The sequence below is a fragment of the Leptosomus discolor genome, chromosome 4, assembly GCF_034619465.1.
Source record: "Leptosomus discolor isolate bLepDis1 chromosome 4, bLepDis1.hap2, whole genome shotgun sequence".
NCBI classification, from domain to species: domain Eukaryota; kingdom Metazoa; phylum Chordata; class Aves; order Leptosomiformes; family Leptosomidae; genus Leptosomus; species Leptosomus discolor.
The window spans coordinates 53,019,620-53,046,163 of NC_141394.1; the positions used below are offsets into that span (position 1 = coordinate 53,019,620).

Here is a 26,544-nt window from a genome sequence, read left to right on the forward strand (position 1 = left end):
GGTCCCCTTGGCGGCACCGCCCCGCGCCGAGGCTCAGGCGGAGGCCGGCGCGCGCCGCGCCCCGCCCCGCCCCGCCCGGCGGGTGGGCGGGGCGGCCCCCGCGGCCGGATGTTGTTGTTGTTGTTCCTGCCCCGCCCCTCTCCCCCTCCCCCCGCGGAGGGTGACGGGCGCTTCCTCGCCCGCGGCCGCCGCCGCCGTTTTAGCCGCAGCCGCCGCCTCGCCGCGGCTCCGCTGCCACCCGCCCCGGCACCGGGGCGTCCCCGCCGGCCCCCTCCCGCTGGCCCCCAGCGGCCGGCCCCGTCGCGTCGCGCCGGCTCCTCTCCCTCTCTCTCAGCGGACGCCCGGGCCCGGCCATGGCGGACTTTGACGAGATCTACGAGGAGGAGGAGGATGAGGAGCGGGCGCTGGAGGAGCAACTCCTCAAGTACTCCCCCGACCCGGTGGTGGTGCGCGGCTCCGGCCATGTCACCGTGTAAGGGCCGCGCCGGGGCCTGCGCGGCCGGGGCGGGCGGTGGAGGAGGCCCGGGCGGTGGGACGGGGGAGGCTGCGTTCCGGGCCTGGGGGCGGCGGGGGACGGGGGCGCCGAGCCGGCGCTTACAAGTTGGGGCAAGTCGGAGAGGCGGGCGGGAGGAGCACCGGGCCGGTACTGCTTCCTTGTCCCCAATCCCCCGACGTCCGTGGTACTGCGAGGGGGCTCTCCTCGGCCCCGCCGGGCAGCCGGGTGCCGCCTGGGACTCGCAAGCGGGTGCAAACCTCTAACGAGGCGCTGAGGAAACAAGGCTGATTTGGGCTGTGACTGGCAGAGGAATGTGAAGTATTTGTCCAAAGTGATGAGCTGTCAGGAAGTAGGGGCCCTGGTGCCTATATTCCTGTGTATAACAGGTATGTGCCAGCACTTGGCCGGCTGGACTATTGCTTAGGGTTGTTTATGTATGTTACCCACTCCTATTTAACATATGGCCACTAATACGGCTCCGAGGACTTCTGTGAGTCAGATACATATAAAATCATGTTAAGTTGTGATTGATACGTGTTGTTTCACTGTGTTTAGCCTGGGAGTGAGTTTTGTTTTGTGAATGTTTGGTATCCCTGGCGATCTAGCAACAAGCGACCATGAGTTAGTGTAGTGCTTCTCAGTAATGTAACAGATGTAGGTATTCTTCCTTCAGTCAGTTCTGTCAGGCTTACTCTACTGAAGCGTAGTTGTCAGTTATGATGTGCAGTTTCAGAGGCTGAATTATCAACCTGGAGACAAAACACAGCACTGCAAACTTTTTTTTTTTTTTTTAGTATTCAGTGTTTAGCAGGACTAGGCTTGCAATAGAAGCATAAAAGTTGGAGGTGGTGTGGTCTATTGTGCTGAGTTTCATGAACCCTACTGATTTTCAGATACTGACCTGCCCAGAAATCCGGGGTTAAATTTAGAGTACTTTTGTGGTGCTTTGGTACATTATTACTTAATGTCAACCGAACATTAAAGCAGTACTAACAGCCGTGCAGTGTAGTGTGCTGTCCGGTTAAAAAACAGGAAGTGAGACATGATAGACTGAGTGAGGGTTGGAGGGTTGGAAGGACATGCATGGGCAGGAGGCTGAGGAGGCCCAGTAAAGGCGCAGAAGCATGTAGCCAAAGTGTTCAGTGTATGACTCTGTTGTGAACAAAAGTTGTTACCATCCAGTGACTTCTCTGAGAATAAGCTGGTAGCCTTAGCCAGTTTCTGGTAAACAGACCAAAGCCACAATTAGATAGTTTTCATATTAGCAAATGCAAAAGCATAAAGAACTGAAATGGAGGCAAATACTGGTTTCTTCTCTAATACTGGAAGGTAAGTTGTGTGGGACAAGATCAAGGCCCATTAATGGAGTTGTGACGAAGCTTGCGTAGCATGTCTGTGACTAGTGAGGGCATTGTGGTTAAAGAAGGATGGTTGCCTCATTAATTGTTCATTAGTGCTCACTAGCGCATTGCTACTTTAAGATCTTTCTTAAAGTATTTGTTCTTTAGGTTTTGGATGAGCAATGAAATATGAGGATATACCTCCAAAATTAGGCAACCGATCTTCATCTACTTTCTTTATGGCTCCAGGTGTGAATAGTTCCCTAAATAGCATCAGTCACTTTTACCTTTGTACAGCCTATAACTTCTTTTGTCATTGATCGAGAAGCTTATTGCTAGAAGTTAGATTACTGCCAGAACATTCACTTGGTGGATTTAAGGAATAGATCAAGTCCTACGTATATAATGAATTAATCTTGCCTGGTATAAAAGAATGTATGCTTTTTGAAGGTCTGGCAAAAATTACCGGCAGTTAAGCAAATACTGATTGATCTGTCCCTGGCTCTGCAGTTTAAAGAGTTGCTGAATACTTCTGCTGTGTGTGTATTTAAACAGAAGCTCTCTTTTCATAGTCTATTGTCATATCCTCTCTGATCTTACATAGGAGTCATAATGTTGAGTTTGAAATATGTCATTTCCATGACTACAGATTAATGTCAGAAAGACATCTACTATTGCTTAATTTCATCCAACAGACAATGGAAGTGTGCGAGAGACCTATCTAAGCTGAGTAGATAAAAGCAATTAAAGGAAAACAGGTAAATATTATCCAAATAAAACATGTGAAGGCCTTGCCTTTCCAGGGTGTGGGGCTTTTGCTTAGCACTTAGAGTTTTCTTCTTAAATTCCCTGTTTGGAGCACGCTGCACACAATTCTAAAACTTTTTTTTTTGTTCTTTAACGTTGGTTTTTAAATATTCAGTTAAACTATGTTCACATCAGCAGAGTTTAGATAGCTCAGTAGTCAGGAGTAATATTTGACCTGGTTTCTGATAACTTGAGGTGATCTCTTTTAATGGCAAGAAACTTGAAAGCTGAGAAAATACAGAACTTTACTTAACAACTGAATTGAAAGCCCAAGGTATTTCATATGTATTTCTAAAATGGTATTATTGTGGAAAGAGAGGTACATGCTAAGTTTGAAATCATGAAGAGAATATTCATGGTAGGTGTTCGATTGTGTTTACAGTGACTGTCTTCCTGTGCTTTCCTGTTCCTCAACCAGTTGAGACATATGTGCCTTATACGTACCACTGTATTAGCCAATAATATTGAATTTACTAGGCTTCTGGAGTGCTGGAATGATGGAGAGCTGTTGTGATGTGTAGCAAATGCCCTTCCGTGCTGTTTATCATCTTTGAGCATTGTGTGTTGATGCAAGATAACTCTTTGGAGGGGGGGAAAAAACCTTCACAAAATATATTTTCAGCCAAGTTAGTTTCTTTGATATTAAAACTTAAGTCTACTTATGTATTTTTGAACCTTACTCTGTATCAAGGACATATGAGTGAAAACAGGGCTATGTGAGAATTATGGATGGGGAGCATTAAGATTTGTGGACTATATATTGATTTTGCAAGCGTTGTGAACACATGGAACTAAAGACTATGGCTGAGAGCAATGAAAAAATGGTTTAGTGTCCCCATAAGAGAAGACAAAGAGGAAGAGGATAGTGTGTGTCAGTTTTATGTGTTAGGAAGATCTGTGCTGAAGCTGAGAGAAAAGGTTGCAGGTTGGCTGTGTCCTATACTGTAAACTTCTATACTTTGAAGTTCCCACCTCTCACCATTTTTTTTTCTCCACTGTACACAAGGGCAGGAACTCATCTGAACCTATCAGGCAGAGTCATGTTCAAGAAACACTTTTTCAGGTTCCAGGAAGGTTAAAGAAAGTACTCATGCGTGAGATGAGCATGGATCTGTTGAAGACCTAATGAAGAATGGGAAAGGCGTAGAGCAAGTGAAGAAGAGTATGTGTCACTAAAGATGAACCACTGTACAAAAGAAATCTAGTGCTATGTGATGACAGCTGTCTGAGGAAATGTCTCCAAAACCTTAATTTCCAGTCTCTGATTTTAAGACATTTCTTGCTGCTTTTTTGTCAGAGCTGTTATGTCTTTACAGTGGATACGTAGTAGTGTTCTGTGGAGTTTCTAGTATTTTAATTTCCAGATTGCAGCTTGCAGTCAAGAGTGATAATACTGAGATCACATAATTACTTATCAAAGCTTTTAATGTATGGAGTCACCCTTTTTTACTACCTGTGTATGGTGACAGAACTGTAATGTGGAAGGCTCAGAGTGGTCTTGGTGGCTTGTTGAGTTAGCTCTGATGTTTCAGTTTCGCTGCCCCACCATTTATTAAGCATTGCCACAAGCCTCAAGTATGGAGTCTCAGTCTCATTTGCTTATAACCACCGAAGCATAACTGTATTGGTCAGAAGTTTCTGGCCTCGCTCTGCGTCAGTGCTTTTGTAAATTCAGATACCTCTAGAATTTTTTCCAATAGGGTTGTCTTTGTCAGGTGCTGCTTTCGTGATCTCCATGAATATTTGCTTGTGTTTGGTGAAGCTGTCAACATTTGAATACTTTTGGATCATGCATTCACAAAAAAAACCTTGCTTCTGTCCTGCTGTTTCCCAGCCAATCTTCAGCATGAGGCTGAGCAGGACTTTCCATGCAATTACATCTCTTTGTGACTTAACTGAGAGCAGGGAGACTTCCTTGTGCCTTTGACTTGCCTGCTCATGCCTCAGAATAAAGGGCTTCCTTAGTATTCTGGGTAGAAGAACAGCTGAAATTCTGTCTTATCTCTTGGTCAGGTGCTCAGCTTTGTTTTGATTCTTGCAACAAGAGGTGCTTTGGATTGAATTATCCTTGTAGCTGGCCACTCCTTTATTGCTCAAATTTATATTTAATTCAATTATTCATAGTTCATATCTTCTGGATGTTGAAGCCTGAAGTACATGAAAATCATTCTTTGAGGAGACATCTCTTAGACATCTGTCTGATTTGATGAATTAATTCTATAGTAAAGTGTGTTACCTTTTAGTTTTGAGACTTCTGATGGCAGCTGTGTATCTTGAGCTTGGAGTTCTTCTCCAGGCTTGTCTGCTTATGAAATGTGTATGGAACCAAGGGATTTTTTCAGACTTTGGTTTCCACTTCAACCTAATGGCAATTTTAAGTAGCTTAACTGTTAGGGCATGACGCTTCCTTCTGACATGTGCATAACTTTTGCCTCAGCACTTGGTTTCCCTTGGGATTTTGGGGAAAGGTTGAATGGTCCTCCTGTTGGAGTATTCAACAGGATTTTCAATGGTGGAGGTATGTTTCTGGTAAGTATGGGTTTTCTTCATTCTGTTGAAGTGGTAAACTTGCCATATATTTCTATGGTTAACAATTTTCATTTTTTTACTTCACCAGTTTTGAGGGATTTGTAGGAGTTGCAGAGCTACTATTCTAATTACAAATACTCAAATATGCTAGGTAACTTAGGTGTAAGTAAGGTCTCCAAGGTGACCTTATTGTGGCCTTTCAGTATACAAAGGGAGCTTATAAGAAAGATGGAGAAAGACTTTTTACCAGGGTCTGTAGTGACAGGATAAGGGACAATGGTTTTAAACAGAGTGTAGGTTTAGGTTGGATACAAGGAAGACATTTTTTTGCAATGAGGGTGGTGAGACACTCAAAGACATAGGCCAGAGAAGTGGTGGATGCCCCATTATTGGAAGCGTTCAAGGTCTGGTTGGATGGGGCTTTGAGCAACCGGATCTAGTGACAGGGGCCTGGACTTGATGATCTTTGACAGTCCCTTCCAACCCAAATCATTCTATCTTTTCTGTGATTCTACTGCCTGCAGTCAATGGTAGGGAGATGACTTGTTGATTTTTTTGTTAATACCATATGTAAAAATCACCAACAGTATCAAATTCATAAGCTATCTAGCCCAAGGTGCTGTTGCAAACTCTGGCAACAGGTATTGCTACTTAATGGGTTGCATGCAAGTCTAGCTGTTCCTTGTGTCTGTTCTCCTTGTACTCTGGCATCTGTAGTTGTGTGAGATAATGCATACTTCAGCATTGTCTTTCCTTTAGTGTCTGTTTGTCAGGGAACTTGTGTAATCTCTCTTCAGATCTGTTCGTACAGTCTTGCATCACAAATCTCGAGTGGAAACAGACCCAGAAGTTTGCTAGTTGCCTCTTAAAGAAGCAGTTTCTTTTATGTGTTTTAAACCAATCTCCGACTAGTTTCAGTGAGTGCCCTCTGTTGCAGAATTTGGTGATTAACAGTTAATTATTCACCTTATCCACTGCCTTCCTGAATCTTTGCACTTTGATAGTATACCCCATCAGCCTTCTCTTTTCCAAGTTAGTGTCAGCCTTGTTAGTCTTCTAAGGCAGCTGCTTTATTCCTTTGATTATATTAGTCTTCCTTCTCTCTGCTTTCTCTTAACTCCACCAAGTCCTTCATGAAATGGAGTGGATGCTAGAACCGCACCCAGTAGTGACTATGTGGGTATACAGGGGTTTTATGGAGAGTCAAAATGATGCCTTCTGTGTTGTTCTTAATCATCTTCCTAATAGTGCCCAGTATTTTATTGCTATTTCTGGCATTGAGCTGATGTTTAAGAGAATCATGAGTGGTGATAAAAGATCTCTCTTATCGGCTGTAGCTGCCAAACTTCAGTTGAGTGTTGTATAAACATAATTTAGCTTTCCCAAGATTTACCAGCTTTTACTTACCTATGGAGAAGCTCATCTGTCACCTTTTGTCCACTGGGTTTTGTGAGGCCCTTCCACTGTAGCTCACCATTGGTACAGCACTTAACTGTCCATTTGATTGCTTGGACAAAGTTCTCCATTGGCATGCAGATCATTCAATTCAGTAAGAAAAAAAACCACCACCACCACCAAAACAAAAAGAAAACAAACAAAAACCCAAAAAAACCCTAGAACAAAACCAAAATGAAAACCCTGGAAGTACCTAGCTGCTCAATAAACATATTGTCAAAGCAAATTATGTCTTTAAAATCTTCAGCTATCGAGGCTCAGGTAAGCTTTTCTGCATACAACTGAGCAACGTGTGATAGGTCTTGCTGCCGGTATTCAAGGCTTGAGCAGTTTAATTTCTGATTTGTGTTGTTTGTGGTATATGATAGTAAGACTGCTTTGGTGTATATTCAGAAGGTTATTAATTACAACTTACATTTTACACTGATTGCTGTTTACCAAATTAGTAGCCAGCCATACAGTTTTATTAATGGCTTTGTTAGACTATATAGTCCCTATTAGAAGTTACTGACTAGATGCCAGAAAATATTCAGGTTTTCTTTGAGGTTTGTCATTCATGAACCCAACCAGCCAACTGTAAGATACAAAACAGTTGTTCTTTTTAATAGGCAGAGTGAAACTCTTGTAATCTTTAGATCTTCTGAAACCCAGAATAGTCAGTAACTCCCACTCATCTCAAACTGCTTCATAGCTTTACATTCATAATTGGTATGTTTCTTTCAAATTAGTTATAATTTAAATTGTGTTCTGTCAGGTAGTTTTTGTGTTCTGAAACTTATTAGTATATTTTTTTGTGAATAAACAAACTGGTATTGATTCCATTTTTATGCTTCAAGCAGTTATTTAGCACGGCCTTAGTGGAATAGCACTGGATGATCTTTTCTTCAAGATACATCTGTACTGGTGGAGGAGGGGGGGTGATTCAAACTGTGGCCTTAAATTACTTCCTCTCTCCCCTTAAGTACTTCATTTTTCACGCTTGCCACTATGGCTTATAAAGATTTTGTTGAGTTTGGGAAAGAGTCAACAGTATCAACAGAACTTTTAAGAAGCAACTATAGGCAAGATGGATTTCAAACTGTGTACAATGGGGTACTTTTGTCTGTTAGGATAATTTTAGGAATTACTTTTAGTAACAACTAAATTAATGCTGTTGTGATACAAACCCTGAGAGTATCATGGGGCGCTTCTAACTTGTGCCATGGATTTGGCTTATTTATAATTTTGGTATGATCTTCATTTTGTTTTTGCAGGTTTGGACTAAGCAACAAATTTGAAGCAGAATTTCCTTCATCTTTAACTGGAAAGGTGGGTATCTGTGAATAGGAATTTTGAACTAGAGTTAAGATTTTTTTTTTTACAAAAAAAGAGTTCCAGATGTAGACCATTGTAACAGTAATAAATCGCACTGCCATGGTACTAGTTTGGTTTCTTCTTTTTTTTTTCCCCTTGTAGGTTGCACCTGAAGAGTTTAAAGCCAGCATCAGTAGAGTTAACAGCTGTCTTAAGAAGAACCTTCCAGTTAATGTACGATGGCTACTATGTGGATGCCTTTGCTGCTGCTGCACTTTAGGTTGTAGTATGTGGCCAGTTATCTGCCTCAGTAAAAGAGTAAGTTGAACCATTCATATAATTTTTGATACTTACTGGGTTTGTACTCATTTTATTGTGTTTTTTTTTTCTGCCCCACCTTTAAAAACTTTGTTCTAGAACTTACTTAAATCAGTTTGATTTTGTACATTTTGGTATCAGTTGTCTGTCATACTAGTTACCACAGATACCAGTCAGAACTTTGAGCTTATAAGTCAATGACTGGTAGTATAGCTGAATGCCTCTGCTAGAGCCATGTACTGTACAGCACTTGCTGAAGTAATTTTCAACATACTTTTTGAATAGCTGCATGTTCTTTCTGATACACTGTTTGGGATTATCAGAATTTGGCAGTGATTGAGTGGCAGTTTGTTTTGAGGAGCTTCTGATTACACTGTGGCCCAAGTAGCCTTATGTTTTTGTTTAAAAAGGCAATTAAAAAATAATAATTGATTTTTCTCTTTGGATTTTCCTTCCAAGCTGTAAATGGGTAACGTTTTTTTTACTTTAAGAACTAAAGTAGTGTTTTGTCTGTGTACATTTGGCACTTAGTTATTGTTCACACAGAAGCTTATTGCACGTGCCTGTGTTTTACTTCCTTTCTCCCTCAGTGCAATTAATTAGGCTATGCTCCCATCTCTTCTGTTTTCATGTTCGTCTGTTTTCAGTTGTCTTTGGCTGGTCCTATTTCACTGCTTTGCAAGAAATCTCTGTGCCTCCCCATCTTCTCCTCACTGGAGTATTGTTCATCTTTTCATTTCATGGCAAGGCTTGTGTATATTCTCTGATGTAATACCTCTTAATGCTACAAACTGTACAATTCAGCGCACTGAACATCATTATGATTTTCTTTATCAAAGTCCTCATTTTACGCGGTCAGTAAATCAAGGCATTCTAAAAAAAATATTTATAGAGTGAACACTGATCATAACAAATCCTGTACGCATTTTTGGATCATCTAACTTTCTGTGTTAGGATCTTAGTACTTAGTCCCTTTGAGCGATTACTTAAGGCTAGTTTTAATCATGTACTAAATAAGGCAGAAAAAATAAATATTGGTGTCAGTGTGAATTATATCAAACCCTAGGTTTTCTGTCCTTAAGCTGTCACAAACTAGTAAGTCTTCTGTAGTGTGATTGCATATCCATATCCTAAAAGTCTGTTACAAGACATTAGAATTTGCCTGTGGCTTCAACAGATGAGTTGGTGACTTAGTCTTCACTGCAAACTGGTTACCTTGACCATTTTACGCCTAGCACTGTTCGTTACAAAGACAATGGAAGCTTGCATTGCTACTGTACATGTTTAACTTTTAAAGGAGAAAGCTTCTGGTGCTCTTTAGTTTGACTGATTTTTCTCACTTAATGTGCTGTTGTAGTAGGAAATGATAGCAGGATGTAACATGGTAGGGGCTGATGCCACAAGCCCTCATCTTCTAAGCTGGGGCCTCTTAATCTATCATCAGAAGTCACAAATAATCAAGTTTTTATACATGTTAAACAAAGTTGGAAAAAAGGCAAGGGCTTGTAGCATCTGGGGCTAGGAAACGGCATTTGAAGCTGAGGAAGGAGGTTCTGTGTGGGAACCTGGTGAAGCAACAGTTAAGAGAAGTGCTTCCATTGAAGTTTGCATGGGATAGGAGTAAAAGTAAGCTCCCTTCCAAAAGGATAAATCTGCAAGAAAACCAAAACAAAACCAAAAAACCAAACCCTAGAACACAGATACTCTGTTCAGAGGAGGCTGGAAAGAGGTTAGTGGTGTAATTGTTGCTGTAATATACAGACTACATAAAGGCAGAAGTCTTGGAAAGAGAGTGAACATCAGGAGCAAGGACAGAAACTTGGGGTTGAAGTTCCAGAAGTCATCCTTGAGGTATGGCTGGGACTGTCAGGAAATGTTGCATTTTTCAGGTTAAAGCTCGTAACAGGAGACATTTAAGGACCTTTGTAGCTTTTCCTGCACTTAAGATTGGGTGACTCAGGCTCAAGCTGGGATGTCTGGAATTAGTGGAATTGAGGTTAGGGCTCAGCTCCCTAAACACAATATCTTGTGCCACTGTGGTAGGCACAGTGGTGCTAGACACTGGTGGCACTGAATACGTGTGTGTGGGCAGTTTGATTATTCCTCCAGAATGAAAGTCATTTAAGTCAATCTGGATACTTCAGATCTTGTGACAACATCATTTGTCTATGTCAGCAGCTCAGCAACTGGATGTCTGCTTAGAGGGTTGTCTGTCAGAGAACCCAGAACTTGGTGTCAGCTGGGCATATGGAGAGTATAATGCAGAGAAGAATTAATTAACTTGTGTTCTTAAAGACAAACTGAAAGGGACAAGAATGCTTTCCCAAACTATAACTCTTAATCCTGGACCTGGCTGGGAAAGGCGCTTTTTTTTTTCTAGTAGAAGAGGTAAGGAGGAAAGCTGTGGAATATTTTCAGGGACATAGTTTCAAATTCTAGTGTAGGAAACTAGCAGGAGAATTTGTTATGATTCTAGTCAGGGCTAACACTCACAGAAAAGCAGTGAAAAGTTACTGCCACTTGAGTTGCTTCAATAGGTATGGGCGGATTCAACTTTATTTCTTGGTAGACCCAGATCAGAAAAGTACAAATTTATTTAAATACTTTAAATCCCTCTTACCTGGAATTACAGGTTTTGTACCCTTTAAGGTCTCAGTACTGAATTGCATCCACAAGCTTCTAAGATTTTTCTTTTATGCAGGACTTTCCATCAGTTTATGTCCAAGTGCTATGAGAAGTGCAGGAAACCAATCGTATGTACTTTCCTAGAACAGGGGAAAGTGAGAGACCATGCATCATGTGAATTACCTGGAGCTGCTCAGCAAATTGACAGCAGTTGTAAATACAACCTGGTTTATTTAGGTTCCAATCTGTAATTTGCTCAGTAGGTTCCAGAACTGTGACAGGAAGCAACCTCATATTCTTCCACTAAAAAAAAAAACCAAACCGCAAACAAAAAACCAAACCAAACCCCCAAAACAACAACAAAAAACCCCCAAACACCCCCCCCCCCAACCTGATAAACTATTTTGGTTTTCTGCTAGTGCCACAGTTTTGCTGATACATAGCAGACTAATGTATTCAGTGTGAAGTAATCGCTTGCATTTGAACCCTTGTACTGCTCATCTCTGACTTTACTGTATCTTGGAAGGGGGTTGTGTTAATCAAATGGTCTTCCATGCTTTGATTTCTTCAGATCTCCTTTCACTGGCTAGACTCCAACCATTGGTGTAGTCCCAATAGCCAGGATTCACTTCTTGAGGAAACAGGGGTCCAGGATAAGTGCCTGTTTCTTCCCTTCAGCTTTTAGATACAATGGATTCTTTCCCACTGACACTCATAATGTAAAACAATTATAACAAATGAACAATAAATAAAAGGTTACTTATTTTACAGTACCTGCACTTCTCTGAGAAGCGTTGCCCAGAGAGCTTTGCTAATTCCCTCCTGACCTAGGTGATTTCTAGTGAAAGGGCACTTAAAACTGTTCTGTGTTACATCCTTTGCTGCAGTGATCACAAAAGACCATATAATTGAAGAGTTTAATTTCTGAAAGCAGGATGGGAGTGTTCCCATGGAGAACTGAAATTTGTGTAGAATGTGTTTTAATTGCGCAATAAAAATAGACTAATGTTCATCTTTGCCCTTTTCTACTGAAATAGGAGACTTAACAAATGGGTTTTGTTGAATTGCTTATAGAGTGAGCTAACAAATGGGAGTGTTCCTCAAGTTAAGGATTTTATTAAATGAAACAACAGTTTGAACTATACAATTGCTTACTTCTAATACAGAAGAATAATTCTTCTCAGAATGACCCATTAAGAAATGCCTGTTTTAATGAGGCTGAATCAATCTCCCGTGCTCTTAAATTGCTCGTATGATTTGTAGCTCTTTTTCAGAGAAAGGTTTTTTAAGGTTCATGGAGACAAAATGAAAGCTGCGGCTTCAGAGTTTGTAGACTTACAGTAATTCTCTTAATCTTTCTCTGTATTCTGTATTTTTACTGTCTTTCATTGACTTTTTTAATTCTAACGTGGGAAAGTTATCACAAATGTAAATATGATTTTTGAAGTTACAGATAATTATTGAAAGTTGGTGTATAATGGGGACTATATGCTTATTTTTATGCAGTGAAAAATAAATTGTGGGTTTGTCTCCTTAAATCAGCAGGTGCTTCAAACTAGGAATTTATGAAGTCACAAACATTTGTAAGCTTGATTGTTAATTATATCACTTTAATGCATTTCTATGCAATGAAAGCTTTCCCTTTACTGTATTTTTCTTTTCAGTGCTTTGTTCAGTGCTATTTTTGTAAGTCTTCGTACAGTATTGTTTCCTTTCTTCTTTTGCATTGAGGTGTTTGAGAAAAAGCCTGCTACTCTTCACCAGCAGAATAAATGTTTAATTTGATTCAATATCTTATTCTGCCTCTTCTTTTATGTGGTTTTGATTTGAATTTAATGAATAAAATCTGCAAAAAAGTTGCAGGAAATGCAGTCTCTCATTTACAGATTGAGATCATCAATGATCTTCAGCAGTTTTACTCCTAGATTGTACCATCCTTTCTGGGACAAGTTCCAGATTGTACAAATGAACATCAAGTCTTTAAGTTACATAGTGAATTATAATTCAAAAAGCACTACAGGCTGAGGTGCCCATTTGAAGCTGCTCTTTCAAATGAATTGACGGTCATTTTCAGTATTAACTAAGTGCTGTAGTTCCCGATGTGTAAATAGGATAAATAATTTCAACAGAAATGGTAACAATGAAAGCTATGATAGAATTGCAGTACTGCTAGATTTCTTAAAAGCTGGTATTGTACACGTAAATTGCATGTTTTGTAAAGTTCATGGGCAATCTCTTAAAATGAGTAGAATGAGATATTTAATAGCGATTTGTACTAATACTTTCAAGAGCTACTTGTTTGTTTGTGAATTCACACAAAGCTGATGAATGCTGCTTAAGCCTCATGATTACTTGTCATTTATGTAGCAGTTTACATCTTCAGAGTGCTGTATAAACATAAGCTAATTACAACTTCCAAAGTATTGATTAAATTAAATATGTAGTGGAGGAGCTGGAATGAATTTTCTTAAATACAGTAGTCTTGCTTGTCAGTGGATAATACTGATGTTAAAATACATTAGCTCACTTTATTGAAACTGTGAGTACATTACATTTATTTTCAAAACTGAATACTTTTTTCTCTTCTGCCTATCTGCCAGGAACTTGGCACTGGAGATACTCTATCATAATGCTTTTCCAAGCAGTTCCTCAAGGCAATTACGTAAGATGGGAGGTGCCTAATTTTTGAAGTCTCTGTTGTGACAATTTACATTGCAATTCAGTTTGGAAGAATGTTTAAAATTGTAATGTATTTATTATGTGTTCTTGTTAGGGTAAACATATTATCTCTATATTGTCTCTGGTCAGCTTAGTAAAACTTTTTTAAAGTAGAGCTTGTATGTATCAAATATGCATTCTTAAGCATTGTCTTCAAATAGATTCAGAGGTCTTTACAGAGGTCTTTAAAATCATCTTTTTTTTTTTTTTTTGTATTAGCTATGAAATTAAAACTTTAAAAGAATCAGATTCAGACCTGGTAATTTTTGGTGAGAAGAGTCACTTAAGTCCTCTCCATACTGAACCTCAAAGTGGCAAAGCTTGTAGAACACTGTAGGTGTGAAATAATCCTGTATAAAGCTCTGTGATTATTTTTTTTTCTATCTCTAAAAGCAGATTTTATTTTCTTCAGAGCACCTTGTGAAGGTTTATCAGGTTTTCACGTGCTTTCTTAAAGGGTAGAGTTGTGAGCTGGTGTGTAATAGTGTGAGATGGTTCTGCCATGTCTTAATTTGCAAACCTGCTTGGAGGGGCAGGGCAGTAAGCTTGTCATGAAGAATACTTAGAAATAGAAGTAAATCACAAAGTACTAGTTTCTTTTTTCATTAATTGAATGCAAATCCTTTAATATTTCAAAAATATGTATTCTAAAGTTAAATTTGTAATGTTATGTTTTCTTAATAATAGGGTTTATATTAAATACAGTGTATATCTTTGGATTCTAGTGAATATTCTAAATGCAATTTTAAATTTAATCACATTTGTAATTAGAATGATATCTCTGAACAGTCTAATATTAATCAAAGTAATACATGTAGGATTAACGCTTCCACGTTATAGCACCTCTTATGTTGTGATGGTTAAGGTGTATAGAGGGAGCCATAGATCATGCAGTGGTTTGGGTTTAATGTGGCGTTTTGTATTGCTTTTCACGCCCATTTTGACATATTACTGAAAAAAAAAGCGCTAGTTGAAATTCACATAGAGCTATTTTGAAAGAACATGCTAAAAAATGGTCTGGCTAGTTGTCAAATTTGGAAATCAGGTTAGGAAGGGTCATTTTTAGGATTCTGTCTTCAGCAACTTGTAGATGATGCCAAATAGGAAGCATATGCAAACACTGTTGAGAAAAGAACTAGAATGCAAAATTATCTGAAATTCATATGATAAAATGAGTAGAAAGTGCTGAGCAATAACTTGTTAGACTGTGTTACTATAAAACAAACAAACCTAGGATGGGCTGCTGTCAAGTGTGAGGTAGTGACACTTCTGTGCTTTTTTTCTTGCATTTTCTCAAAGTAGGCTTGCTCTGGGATTTATTCACTTTTTCAGTTTATTAAACAAACCAGGGTAAAATGTTATTTTCTGCCTAAGTGGAGCACTCTCAGTAACTCAAGCACTGTGTATAAATAAAGTAACATGTTAATTAACCAAAAAAAGTTCAAGAAACAAAAAAAAATGCTTGCTGACAAAACAGTTGGGAGGATGAGGTGGGCAGATTTTCTACAAAAGAGAAGACTGAAGGAGTTGGTAAGTCTTCTGCTGTACCAAACAAACATGTAAAGTGGAAAGTGACTAGGTACTTCGCATTTTGTACCCCATAAAAAAATACTTTTTGATAGATTTTGGAATAAATTGCCGAATTTGGAGCAATAGTGATGATGGTGATGGCAAATATTTTTTAAGTAACAGGTTTTTTTCTAAATTGGTTAATTAGCTACAGGATCAACTTCTGGTTCAATCTTAGATGGGCAAGGCGCTATAGAGACTGTCCCTTTCAGTGGGATCATGCTCTTCAGCATGCACACTAGTGAAGCGTTGGATTTTACAAGGCCTTCTAGAGTTACTTTGTGAAGTTGTGCTGCCTTTCAGTCTTTCTGGCCATGTAGCTTCTCTTCCCTTCTTGGCCCCTGCCTCTAGACACTCCTAACAGCAGCAGTCAAAGGCTTTCTACATACTAATCAATTAAACCTGTGGGTATTCCTTGGAATTGGCGCTTTATAATTTGTACTCTTAAGAGGTCCCTGGCAGGCTCTGGGTCTATGTTGTGTAACAGCTCTCAGGCATTATCAGAATACTTCAGGCACTACAAGTGGTTCGGAGGTTATGAAAACTTACTGATACAGATGTAAGCTGTTCCTGCCAGCTGGCTTCAAGTAAATGGGAATGTTTCTGGGCACAGTTTCATTTCCTAATAGAGAAGTAACCTGAGATTCTTTTAATTTCTCCACCTACACTGGCCTTGAACTATGTTCCATAGCATACTACTGGATATTTTGGAGATAAGTGATGGAGACCCAAATGAACATCTCTGTAACCTTAAAAGAGAAGATGGAGGTGGAATTTTCATCCAGGTTAAGTTTATGATTTCCCACAGTGGATGACACCAGATGAGTTATTTGGTGGAGATCCAGTCCCGTTTTCATCCCTGTTACAGTCAATACAATCTTACGTGTTTTTCTGTATCCGTTTCTGTGGGAATGTCCTTCAGCAGGAGTTGGATGCTTTAGATCATCATAGCCAGATTTGAATAATTTGTTTGGAGGGAATGGAGCTTCATAGGTTTTGTTTCCTTATAGTAACAGAGAATTAGAGCTAGAATTTAATCCTAGAATAAATTTTTATTTACAATTTCAAGTAACAACATAATTTATAATCCTGATGCTTCATTGGTCAGCTCAACATCTGTCTGCCTGTGAAATGTGTTTTTCTATATCTCAATTAGGCCTTCTCGAGGGAAGTGTGTTAATTTTGCCAAGGTCAAGACTTTCTTCTACAAGACTTCTCCATAGTATGAGGTTTCCACAATGGTTGGCTCTAGTTGGTGCTACCTCATTACAAAAAGCAGTTAGGTATGCTCATTTGGTGAGTTAGCTCTTCCAGGACAGCTAAAATATCAAGTTAGCCTCTTGAGTCTTTCGGATTGTCTTCTATTTGAGAGGAAGTTTATATAAGACTTTTATAATCAACTTTTATGAACTTTCCTTGAGAATGTCTTTCTGCCACGTGTTTCTACTGCAGACCAAAATGACTGTAAAATACTCATCCAGTATCTGTCAGTTAATACGATGGTGATAATACTACAAGATGTTCTCTATTTTACTCCTGGATAATGTGCACAGGGTGTATGTTTCTGCACACCTTCTCCATTCTCCATTTATTTCATGGCTTCGGTGCTTTCTTAAACAGCCTGGGAGTTTGAGAATCGAGGTAATGGTGTCTCTGAGGAATTGTCTTTGGCTTAGGTGTTAAAAACTGTTACATGCAGTAATGTCAAATAATGCTGCTCTTCTCTTTATATTAGCAGACAATGTGGTGGAAGAGACCTTTTACAGAAAGCAGTTGATCTGATTTGATTCATTAAGCTTTAAATTAATCTCTCTGTGATGCACCAACCCGGGGTTGAGACCTGTACAAATTAGGTCAGTTTATGGATCATATCCTCAGAGCTGTCTTTTAGAACCTGAGGTCAACTTGATGTTGTCAGTTCTTCCACTCCAGAATTCTGCTGATTTATATTTTTCTTCGCCTGATCAGGAGCTTTGTTCTGTGGTTTGGTTTGGGCTTGTTTTCTGCCCAGAATCATCTGAAAGGTAAGACAAAGTGCAGGAATAGTAATCCTGTTGAACAAGGCAGTTATTTCAGGATCGTACAAAAAGCACCAGAATGCTGCACTTATTTCCAGATACTTTTCAGTCTGTGTAGTAGGGGTTTCACTCACTTTCTGGCATGGATGCTGCAGTGGCCTCTGGGATGAGCACCCTTACGGTAGTCTCTAGTAAGAAATACCCTAGCTACTAATAGGAAAAATGATGCAAGGTACAGCGATGTGGTTGAACAGACACTTTTTCAAACTGCTCTATGTGCTGAAGCAGGTATTCTGGCATGTCAGGATCTGAAATCAACTCACCTTCATCATCTTCGCCCTTCACAAATAGAAAATTCCTTGGTAAGATGGGAATCTTACCAATTTACAGTTTCTGTAAAGGGTTTATTTGTGATACAGTGTTCAAGGTGGAGACACTCTCAGCACAGATGAAGATACATGTAATTGTTATGTGTGTTCCGAGCGCAGCTTTGGCATTTTTGTGGCACCAATATGGGCCTCAGAATTGACTTGGGGGATGTGCTGGCGTGTTGAAGGTGAGCGTACAGCTGGGTGACTCAGTAATCTTCTAACTTTGTATTTTGTTATTTGTGCTGATAACTAAATTATCTGGGTATAAATTTTGTGGTCAGGTATGTCTTTGGAGAATGAACAGAAATTCCTGCTTCCATCATTTTTCTCTGAGTGAGCAGAGATGGAGTAGTTCAGACCTCTCATAGGATTATTCATCTTTCTTCCATGGAGTGTAACACAAATTCTAGCCATATGAGAATTAACAAAAACCTGCTTAAATTTGTCTCTTTGTATTTTGAAATTTGAGCATAAAGTGTATTTTTTTAGGGCAATATTTGAAATTAATACTTGATTGTGGTAAAGTTTTAATGAAGGAATTTGAAAATCTCCATGTGCTATTTATTGGATTAATGTTGCACTACATTCACATGTGTTGTGGTGTTTTCAAGTGAAAAGTCAAAGATCAAATGCATGTAGCGGGAGAATCTCCTGTTGCTCCTAGACAACTACGAATAAAATTGATAGTGGAGGATCGTGTTGTTGCCCAACTTAGACAAAGGGAGATACTCAAATTATCACCGTTTTGGGAGTCATGTAAGATCCTTTTGTTTAATGTTGTATCAGTCATTCACTGATTTACACCTGGAGTTGAGGGCGCTTTGGCCCATTCTCTAGTATGGTTTAGTGTAATGTGCGTGTTCCAGGTCACGCACTGCAAGAGGGAGCCCTGTGGCTGCAGAGCCTCCCGGTCCAGGTCATAACTGCATCTGGAATTGTACGCTAACTTCACTAGACACTGCAAAGAGGTAACAAAGGTCTTGCAGTTGGCAATACAGGTAGCGCGCTATTTGTATTTGATACTGTCGTGTTTCTACATGGAAACTTCATACTTAATTTTACTGATTTTTTTTTTTTCTTCCATGTTTAAGGGCAAAACTTTATTTTACTTAATTTGGAACAATAAGCATTGGTGAAAGTATATTCTCAGTTGGGCAGTTTTGGTAGTCTGTTTTTTCAAAAGACTGTCAAATATATTTAAAGAACAGGAGTGTTTAATTACACAATGCATCTAAATAGTTGAAGAGGCCTATTTCATAAAGTTCTGTGGATAACATTAAAGACTATCTGCTTTTTTTCATGGAGTGTGTTACAAAGCCTAGTTTCTTATCATTGGTATGCTAAAAAGTGTACTTGAATTGCAGTTTTAGCTTTGCTCAAATATTGGATTGTTTTTTTAAGAAAAAAATTTTAAAAGCTGGATGGTATTAAATCTTCCTAATAAGCAAGTCTCTGTTCCACTTAATTTGGGCTTTTGTTGTGGCTAACAAATAATTTGCTGTATGGGGTTTTTATGTACACCATTGATAGAATATATAAGCTTGTCATCCTAGTGTGCTGGAAATGCTACACTCAGATCAAGTGTTCCTTTCTGGTTTTGTATATCCTCACCTGCTCCTCACTGTAAATCACTGAGATGTCAAGAGCAGTGATTAATTAAGCTGCACGTGCAAGTGCTTTTTTTCACCTGTCAAGTAGGAAGAAAACTTACTAGAGTGAATTGTGTGATGCTGTTTAATGAATTTCTTTTTATTTCAAGCTCGGAGGTTTCCAGAAATATTTTTACAGCCTAATTTTCATTGATGTTTCTGTGTTGATAATATGGTGTGATTTGGGAGCTATGACTATCACAAAATACACTGCAGGAAGGATTGTATTTAAGGCTTTGGTAACATAAATAATCACGGTCTCGAGGCTGCATGTGTTTTTATCGCACACTAGTCAAATGACTTTAAACTGGCTTCTTTAAATAAACTAATTAATAGTACATAACTACCTATCAATTTCTTATTTATATGTATATATTGTAATATATATGCAATTTTATTGGAATTTGAAAAGCTTGGATGTTTTTCACACTCTTTGGGGCAAACAATGAAATTAAATAGTATAGTGATCTTAATCTATTATTAAAAGGTCCTGGAAAGGAAGATTACAAGGTGGATTCAGGTTTTGAATCAGTTTTGCCATTGGTTTAGCAGCGGGTGGGCAGGCAGATGCCTGCTCAGAGTAGAACCTATTGCCATTTTTCACCATTGATAGAGTAGCCTTTCAGAGTCAATGAGCTCTGTCAATGTGAGCTTGTCAAGGCTACAACTTCATAGACCTGAGAGGCGGTTTGAGAGGTCAGCCCTTTTCAGGTTTGCTGTGATGCAAATGAACTTTAATGCTTAAACAACTATTGGAATTTTTATGTCTGCTCCTTGTTCTTTTTTCTTCACAAAGTCATTGACGAGACATTCAGTGCTTTTTAAATTGGAAGTTGCATTGTGCTAAAGACCTAGTACAGATTTACGGAGGGCTGAAAGCAGTTAGATCATGTTCTTTTCATGGTGCGATTAGAATCAAATCGATTTCCCTACAGCCTTCAGCATTCAGATGGCAATTTTAACAAAGCTTGGGGGCTAGACAAGGGACAAAACGACTGAACTGAATGTTAATTACACTCTGCAGCCTTATTTTCTTTTGATTTGGAGCTGACTGGCAACTAAATTAACAAAAGTGTGACCATAACTGCTGCCCTATTTTCATTTAAAAGGAGAGCAGACTCTAAAAGGCTATCTTTACAAAGAAACAAGTGAGGTCTACTGATTATTGTTAAAGGGCACTGTCTTAAAAAACTTAATAATAACAATAACCCCCAAAATACTCAATTCCCAGTTCATGTGATAAATTAGTCACTGGCACATCCACCTTCTGATAGTTCCTTGACTTGTGCTTTTTAAAATCAAACATAATAAAAATTCAGTGTAATGGTTAATCATAGATAGCAGTGATCTAATTTTTAATCATGTGACCACAGTACATGCTTAGATGTGTTTCCCCACAACTGCTTCAGTGTCAAACTAGAAACTGATGTTTGAAAACCAAGGTGTTAATATCTGGTGGGAAGTGAATAATTTGTTGTCTAACTTTTAATTTTACTCAGACATTCTTGTTTCTCTTGACAGCATTTAGTTTGGTTTGTTAAAGTTCATTTACAGTACTTGTATTTTGTAGTAATAACAGCAAGATGCTTTCTCATCCCTTCCCCTCACCCCTCTCTGCCTTGTAAGGAAGCTGCAGCTGCACTAAGTTGTATTTGATCCTTGTCATTGCTCTGTCCTTTTGCACCTGCAGCTCTGTTGGTCTCATCTTAACACCTGGCACCATGAATTATCCTCTTTTTATTCATAGTCAGTAGCAAATCCCATTTAGAGCTAAGCGGTATATATTCTGGCAGTCAAGTGACCATAAATGTCAGAATGTATTTCTGAAATGTAAATATAACTGAATAATTATATTCAAAATGCTGTGAAACTTTACAGCACAGAATGTTCTTTTAATACTAGCATGCATAATCTTAAGCTGTGCAGAACAGCTTTCAGGATTTGCTATCTGGCGTGTCAAGTGTGAACAATGTAGGCAGTAAAACTTTGCTTTAGAATCCTAAATATTATGTTTGCTCTTTATACACATCACAGATTTAGTAATACACATTTGTGCAATTTACTGTAACTTTCTCCATTTGGTTTTCAGTCTCTAAAATCTGGATATAAAAGTAACAAAAATTTCTCTTTTGTTTAGTGTTGCATATTTGTACATGACCTACAGCATTGCAAAATAATTTTCAAGATTTGTTAGTTTAGATGCCGACCTTAGAAGCAGTGCATTCAGACCACTGATATTGGGGGGAGCAGTGTTCCTGCTTTTATACTTAGATCACTTCAGAATTTCTGTGGCTTTAAAGTTATAACTGCTGCAAGAACCAGAAAGCATGTATATGAACAGGTTTTGTTCCAAAAAGGTTGAAGATAATTATTCGGGTGTCACAGAAAGCTGTTTCTGTTCCAGTTACTATTTAATGCCGGATAAGTTTTGATAGTACTACAGACCACCCTGTACTCAGTCACTGTCCTGTACCTCTCTCCTTTTCACACAAAAGCAGCTGCAAAACAAAGTTTTTCTAAAACCAGTCAAGAGTAAAATTCTTTCTCATTTGTCTTCCAGACACGAAGATCGATTGAGAAGTTATTAGAATGGGAAAACAATAGGTTATACCACAAGGTGAGTGCCGCAGGGAGCAGCTTCGTACTGTTGGAGTTTGAATTGCACAGTATGGAAACAGATGCTTTTGTTGAACAAAAAATATGAAAGGTGGACAAATGGGCTAGTCTGTGTGCTGCAATAAAATACAGCTCATTTTTCTTCTTTTTCTTTCCTCCTTGTCTAGCTGTGCTTGCATTGGAGACTAAGCAAAAGGAAATGTGAAACGAATAACATGATGGAATATGTAAGTTAAAGGGCTGTTTTGTGAGTTTCTCTATTAAATGATCATTTATTTTGCTTCTGATCTTATTCTTTTCATGATTATTAATCAGTAAAGGTGTCAGGAGCTTAATCGCCTGAGTGCAAGGATTTTCTACGGTTCACAGATGCATGGTTTCATGTGCAGGACTGATTTATAAAGTTATGAATGACTTGAAAACAAGGCTTCACTGTGTTCTGAAAAATAATAAATTAATTGCCAAGATAAAATAGCTTGAACATGTGCTGATGGAGTGTGAAATTTTAGATGCTGTATAAAGAATAACCACAACTTTGGTTACGCAGCAAGTCAGATATGGCTGTTTTATATAATGCTAATCAAGTCTAAAAGTATGGAAGAAGACCTTTCAACTAAGCTGTTGGAGCTTAAGAAACCTTTAGCCTTTTTAGATTTTAACTGCCCCTTACCTCAACTGTCTTGAAAGTATCTTTATCTCCAGTTGGTGCCACTGAAATATTTTTAAGTCAACCTCTGGAGTTCTAATTTACTTCAGTCTTTGGCTGAGACTCCATAAGCCCTTCTTGGAAATACACAGTAAGAAGTTAATATGCAGTTTGAAATGAATGGTGTCCAATGTGGGATTTCAGTTTGTTCAGCTTGCAACCTTCTTGCTGTTTTTATTTCCATTTTCAGAATATCTTGAAGGTACATAGAATAGGATGAAATTAAGATGTAAGAAACATTAGAATTTGCATAATTTAATGATCTAGGAAGTAAGTGATAGGACGGGTTAACTTTTTAAAAATAAAGATTAGCCTTTGAGAAATATCTACTGTGTTAGTTCTAACTTATCTGTGATCTGTCATTACATGGTACTTTGTTCTTTGAAACAGCAAAGCTGTCATGCATATACAAATTCTAAAAGTGATTACATAGTTGGAAATTACATTAAAGGGATCTTTTTCTTTTAGTCTTCCCCTTTTCCCTGTTTCTTCATTAGATCTTATTTCTAGCTGAAAACATAAGGTGTTTAAAATGCATTTTTTTTACAGGATGGCTCTATTCAGTTCACTGAATAAGTAGACTTTTTGTAACATCTGTTCTACAAAATTTTTTGATTTAGATGTAAGAGATGTGACTGAGAATGGAATAAAGCAAATTTCAAACTTAAGGGGGTTTTATTTCACTGAAGATTTTGGTTTTCTATGGCAAAATGTTGGCACATCCAATGTTTTGCAGATTCGATTGAAAAAAACACATATAGTGCTAGTTTGTAAATACTGTGGCCCAGCAACACTTACATTAGATGAACATTCGTTCTATTAAATACAATTTAAAATCGGTTGACCTGTTTACATTAATAATATGTAAGCATGGGCATATAGTTTTACAGGATAAAGGATGAAGATTCTATTTTCAATTTGTGTAATGTCTAATATCTCTGGATATGTTTAATGAGAAATTTTTTATAAAACTTGTGCTGTATTCTTATTTTCAGTGCTAATCTCAAAACCACTGTTGTGTTCATGGTTTAATTTTAAATAATAAACACATATCCTCAATTTTTGTCAAAACAGGTGATTTAAATTAGACTCTTGTAACCAAAACTTGGTGCTTTGCCAATATGAGTTTCTAAATCCACTGTGTAGATGCCAAATTAAAGAAATAATAAAATTAAAGAAAGACAAGGTAGTCTTACACCTTTGGCATAAAGACAGTGTTCCAGCTTTACTTCTTGCTCCCTTTTTGAAGCCTTGCCTGAATATCAGAAGCCCTGGTCTTGCTGAAGTATCCAGTGGTTGACTCATGTCAGTGATCAGTGGATGTTGAGCAGTTTACATCACTTCTGAAAATAAGTCACTCCTGAGTATTTCTAAAAACATAGACATGTGATTTTGATATTCATTATTTTGAAAGTGTTTACCTTAGAAATAAAATCAGAGATTTGCTTCTTTTCTGATGTTCAATATGCTGTCAGAGATAAGTGTTTACTCTCTAAGCAGCCAATTGTTCTCCTTTACAATCAAAACCATTTAGAAATTCTTCTTTAACTACTTAGGAGGGCAAGCTCTGCTTACAAGTAAATAAAATCCTTAGTTATGTTACGAGGAGAATTTGTTTATCAGTAGAATCGTGCTGCTGTATTATGACTGTCTCTGAAAAAAAGAAAATGCACAAGTGAGCATTGTCTTTAAGCTTTCTCTTTAAAGTAGGATAAATACTTGAATTGTATTCTGGAGTGTACCTTACCATATGTACATAGCTCGGAAACACATAGTTTGAGTCTGAATCTGGACCATAAGAATAATCATGCAGAAGTATTAATCAAGTCTCGTTAGCTATTTGCAGACTTGTAAGATATGGGAACTTTGCGAAGGTTGATACACCTTTCTATACAAGTTTTGAACTATAAACATGGTTTAGAAATCTGTATTAAGTGGAAATAATTTTGAAGTAAAGGGAATTGCATGTGTAATTGAAAAATAACTTTGCATACATTGTGCCTTCTGATTTTTTAAAATGAATGTTTATCTATTTAATAATTTTTTCTAATAAAGTAAAAGAATTATGTTAATAATTATGTAGTAGCTTATTTCAGTTTGTGTAGGTATCAGTAGGCAAACTTTTCCAATTGGATTTGATTCTTTAAGAGTTTTGGTTTTCTACCCCAAAACAATTATATTGAATGTGACTTTCTAATGGTCTCCTGCTTAAGAAAAGTACTGTGATCTTTAATCGTCATCACAACTTGATGTACTTTAAAAAAAAAAAAAAGGCACGTGAATTATCACTGTGATACATAATAGGATTGCTGTCATCTTCCATTTAATATATATTTGTTTTCTTTTTTATACAGGTCATCCTTATAGAATTTTTACCAAAGACACCGATTTTTCGACCAGATTAGCATTTGATTTATTTATAGAGACTTATTCACGTATGTTGTCTTTCCAATGGTGCCTTGCTTGGTGCTCTCCTGGTGGTGACATAGCATTGGTTCTACAGAATCTTGTGGTGTTTTCATTCTTTTTTGTTTTGTTTGTTTGTTTTTTAAATAAGAGCATGTTCTAAGTGCATTTGGTCAAACTCTGCAAAGTAATTTCACACAAATGTTAACTATTAAGTTATTTTTACTTTTACTACTTCTGTTTATTAATGTATCTTGATTTTCAAAGAGTCTTTTATATGTGTGCGCGCGCGTGTGTACATACATATATATTACTATAAATACACAGCTGAAAATGGTATACAAGTGAGCAGGTATTTTTTTATCCCAAAATGACACAACTGACTGTACATAGTGTAAGTCCTTTTAATCATTCATTTACATGCTGAAGTACCTTCTAAGATCTTCCTAAACTTTTGTCAGTGACTAGTCAATTCTAAATATTTTTATTTCTTTTTGGGATATTGGCTAGCCTCATCCAACAAAAGAAGGAGATAAAGTTCTTTTTGAAACTGTGCTTTTTGGAACCCAATTGTCATTGCATTAGTAGAAATCTCTGCTTTTTCATGAAGAAGTCCTGTCAGCTGGTTCTGAAAAAGTTCTAATTTAATGGTTAAAAAAAGGCAGCAAAATAGAATTATTTTACTCAGACTAGAAGAATTGCTGAGAGAATTGCATGCGTCTGGTTAGTAGAACTCAAGATCATAAAAATATATTAGTATTTTAGTTTATAATGTAGCTGTTTTAATCCAGGCTAATGCCATGTGTCAGCTTTATCCCTACTGTTTACCTGATCCTGTACACAGGGGTGCAGAAGGACTTGTTTTACTCAAACTTATTGTCCAAGAGGACCTTTCAGGGTTTTTTATTTTGTTTAAAGCCACATAAGTAGAAAAAAGTTACTGAAGAAATCTTGAACAGTACAGTTGCAGATGCAAATGCAGATGCTGTGTATTAAAAATAATCAAAGCAGGGTACACTGGGTAACAGTGTAAGTTTAAATGTGTTAGACAATTATTTATTGCACCCTTGCTTCTGCTCATTTTGGTTTACAGAGCTTATTTTCTGCACAAATATAAGACTTTTTTAAACTGGATATATGATGTAAGCTTGGGTCAGGCCAGTTGTACTTAGTTTCTTCTACTTATGTCTTAGTTGTACATATCTTCACTCATAGGTTTTTTTCTAATTGCAACTCAATCATATTTTTAAATTTGCTTTAGGTATCTAAAATTACTGTACATGAACATTAGTGTAAGCTAAGAATATGTTCCTTGTACAGTTGTGGTAGCAAGCAATAATGTGAATATATGAAAAAACAGATATACTCTGCTTAGTATTTGTATGAATGAAAAGTTGATACCACTACAAGAATAATCTTCTCTTTTTAATCTTTTAAATACAAGTTTTGTTTCAAGGTAATATATTACAGGTACCTTGATGCTGTGAACTATTTTTCTATGTCTTCAGAATATTTATTCTCTGTAAAATATTCTCTAGTGAGTATTATATTCCTAAGTTGTTGATAGAGGGAGTGGTCTAGAAAGTTCCAAGTTTTCTTAAACCTAAGTATCTGTTCCCAAAACTCAT

At 37.8% G+C, this 26,544-nt stretch overlaps 1 protein-coding gene across 1 annotated transcript; it reads left to right on the forward strand.

Annotated features, from left to right (window-relative positions):
• The first annotated feature begins 312 nt into the window (after positions 1-312).
• Positions 313-26,336, forward strand: CHIC2 (cysteine rich hydrophobic domain 2). The gene is made up of 6 exons (XM_086463887.1): positions 313-472; positions 7,881-7,935; positions 8,083-8,238; positions 21,749-21,805; positions 21,972-22,031; positions 24,865-26,336. Exons 1-6 carry the CDS (start codon positions 354-356, stop codon positions 24,913-24,915), a joined length of 498 nt encoding a protein of 165 aa, XP_086320013.1. The 5' UTR covers positions 313-353; the 3' UTR covers positions 24,916-26,336.
• The last annotated feature ends 208 nt before the right edge of the window (positions 26,337-26,544 follow it).

Bases quoted from the DNA above. Each gene is read 5' to 3' on its own strand.
- CHIC2 (XM_086463887.1), top strand. From the start codon at position 354: ATGGCGGACTTTGACGAGATCTACGAGGAGGAGGAGGATGAGGAGCGG. The intron at 7,936-8,082 runs GTGGGTATCTGT...TTCCCCTTGTAG, and splicing joins CTTCATCTTTAACTGGAAAG to GTTGCACCTGAAGAGTTTAA. The intron at 22,032-24,864 runs GTAAGTTAAAGG...TTTTTTATACAG, and splicing joins CGAATAACATGATGGAATAT to GTCATCCTTATAGAATTTTT.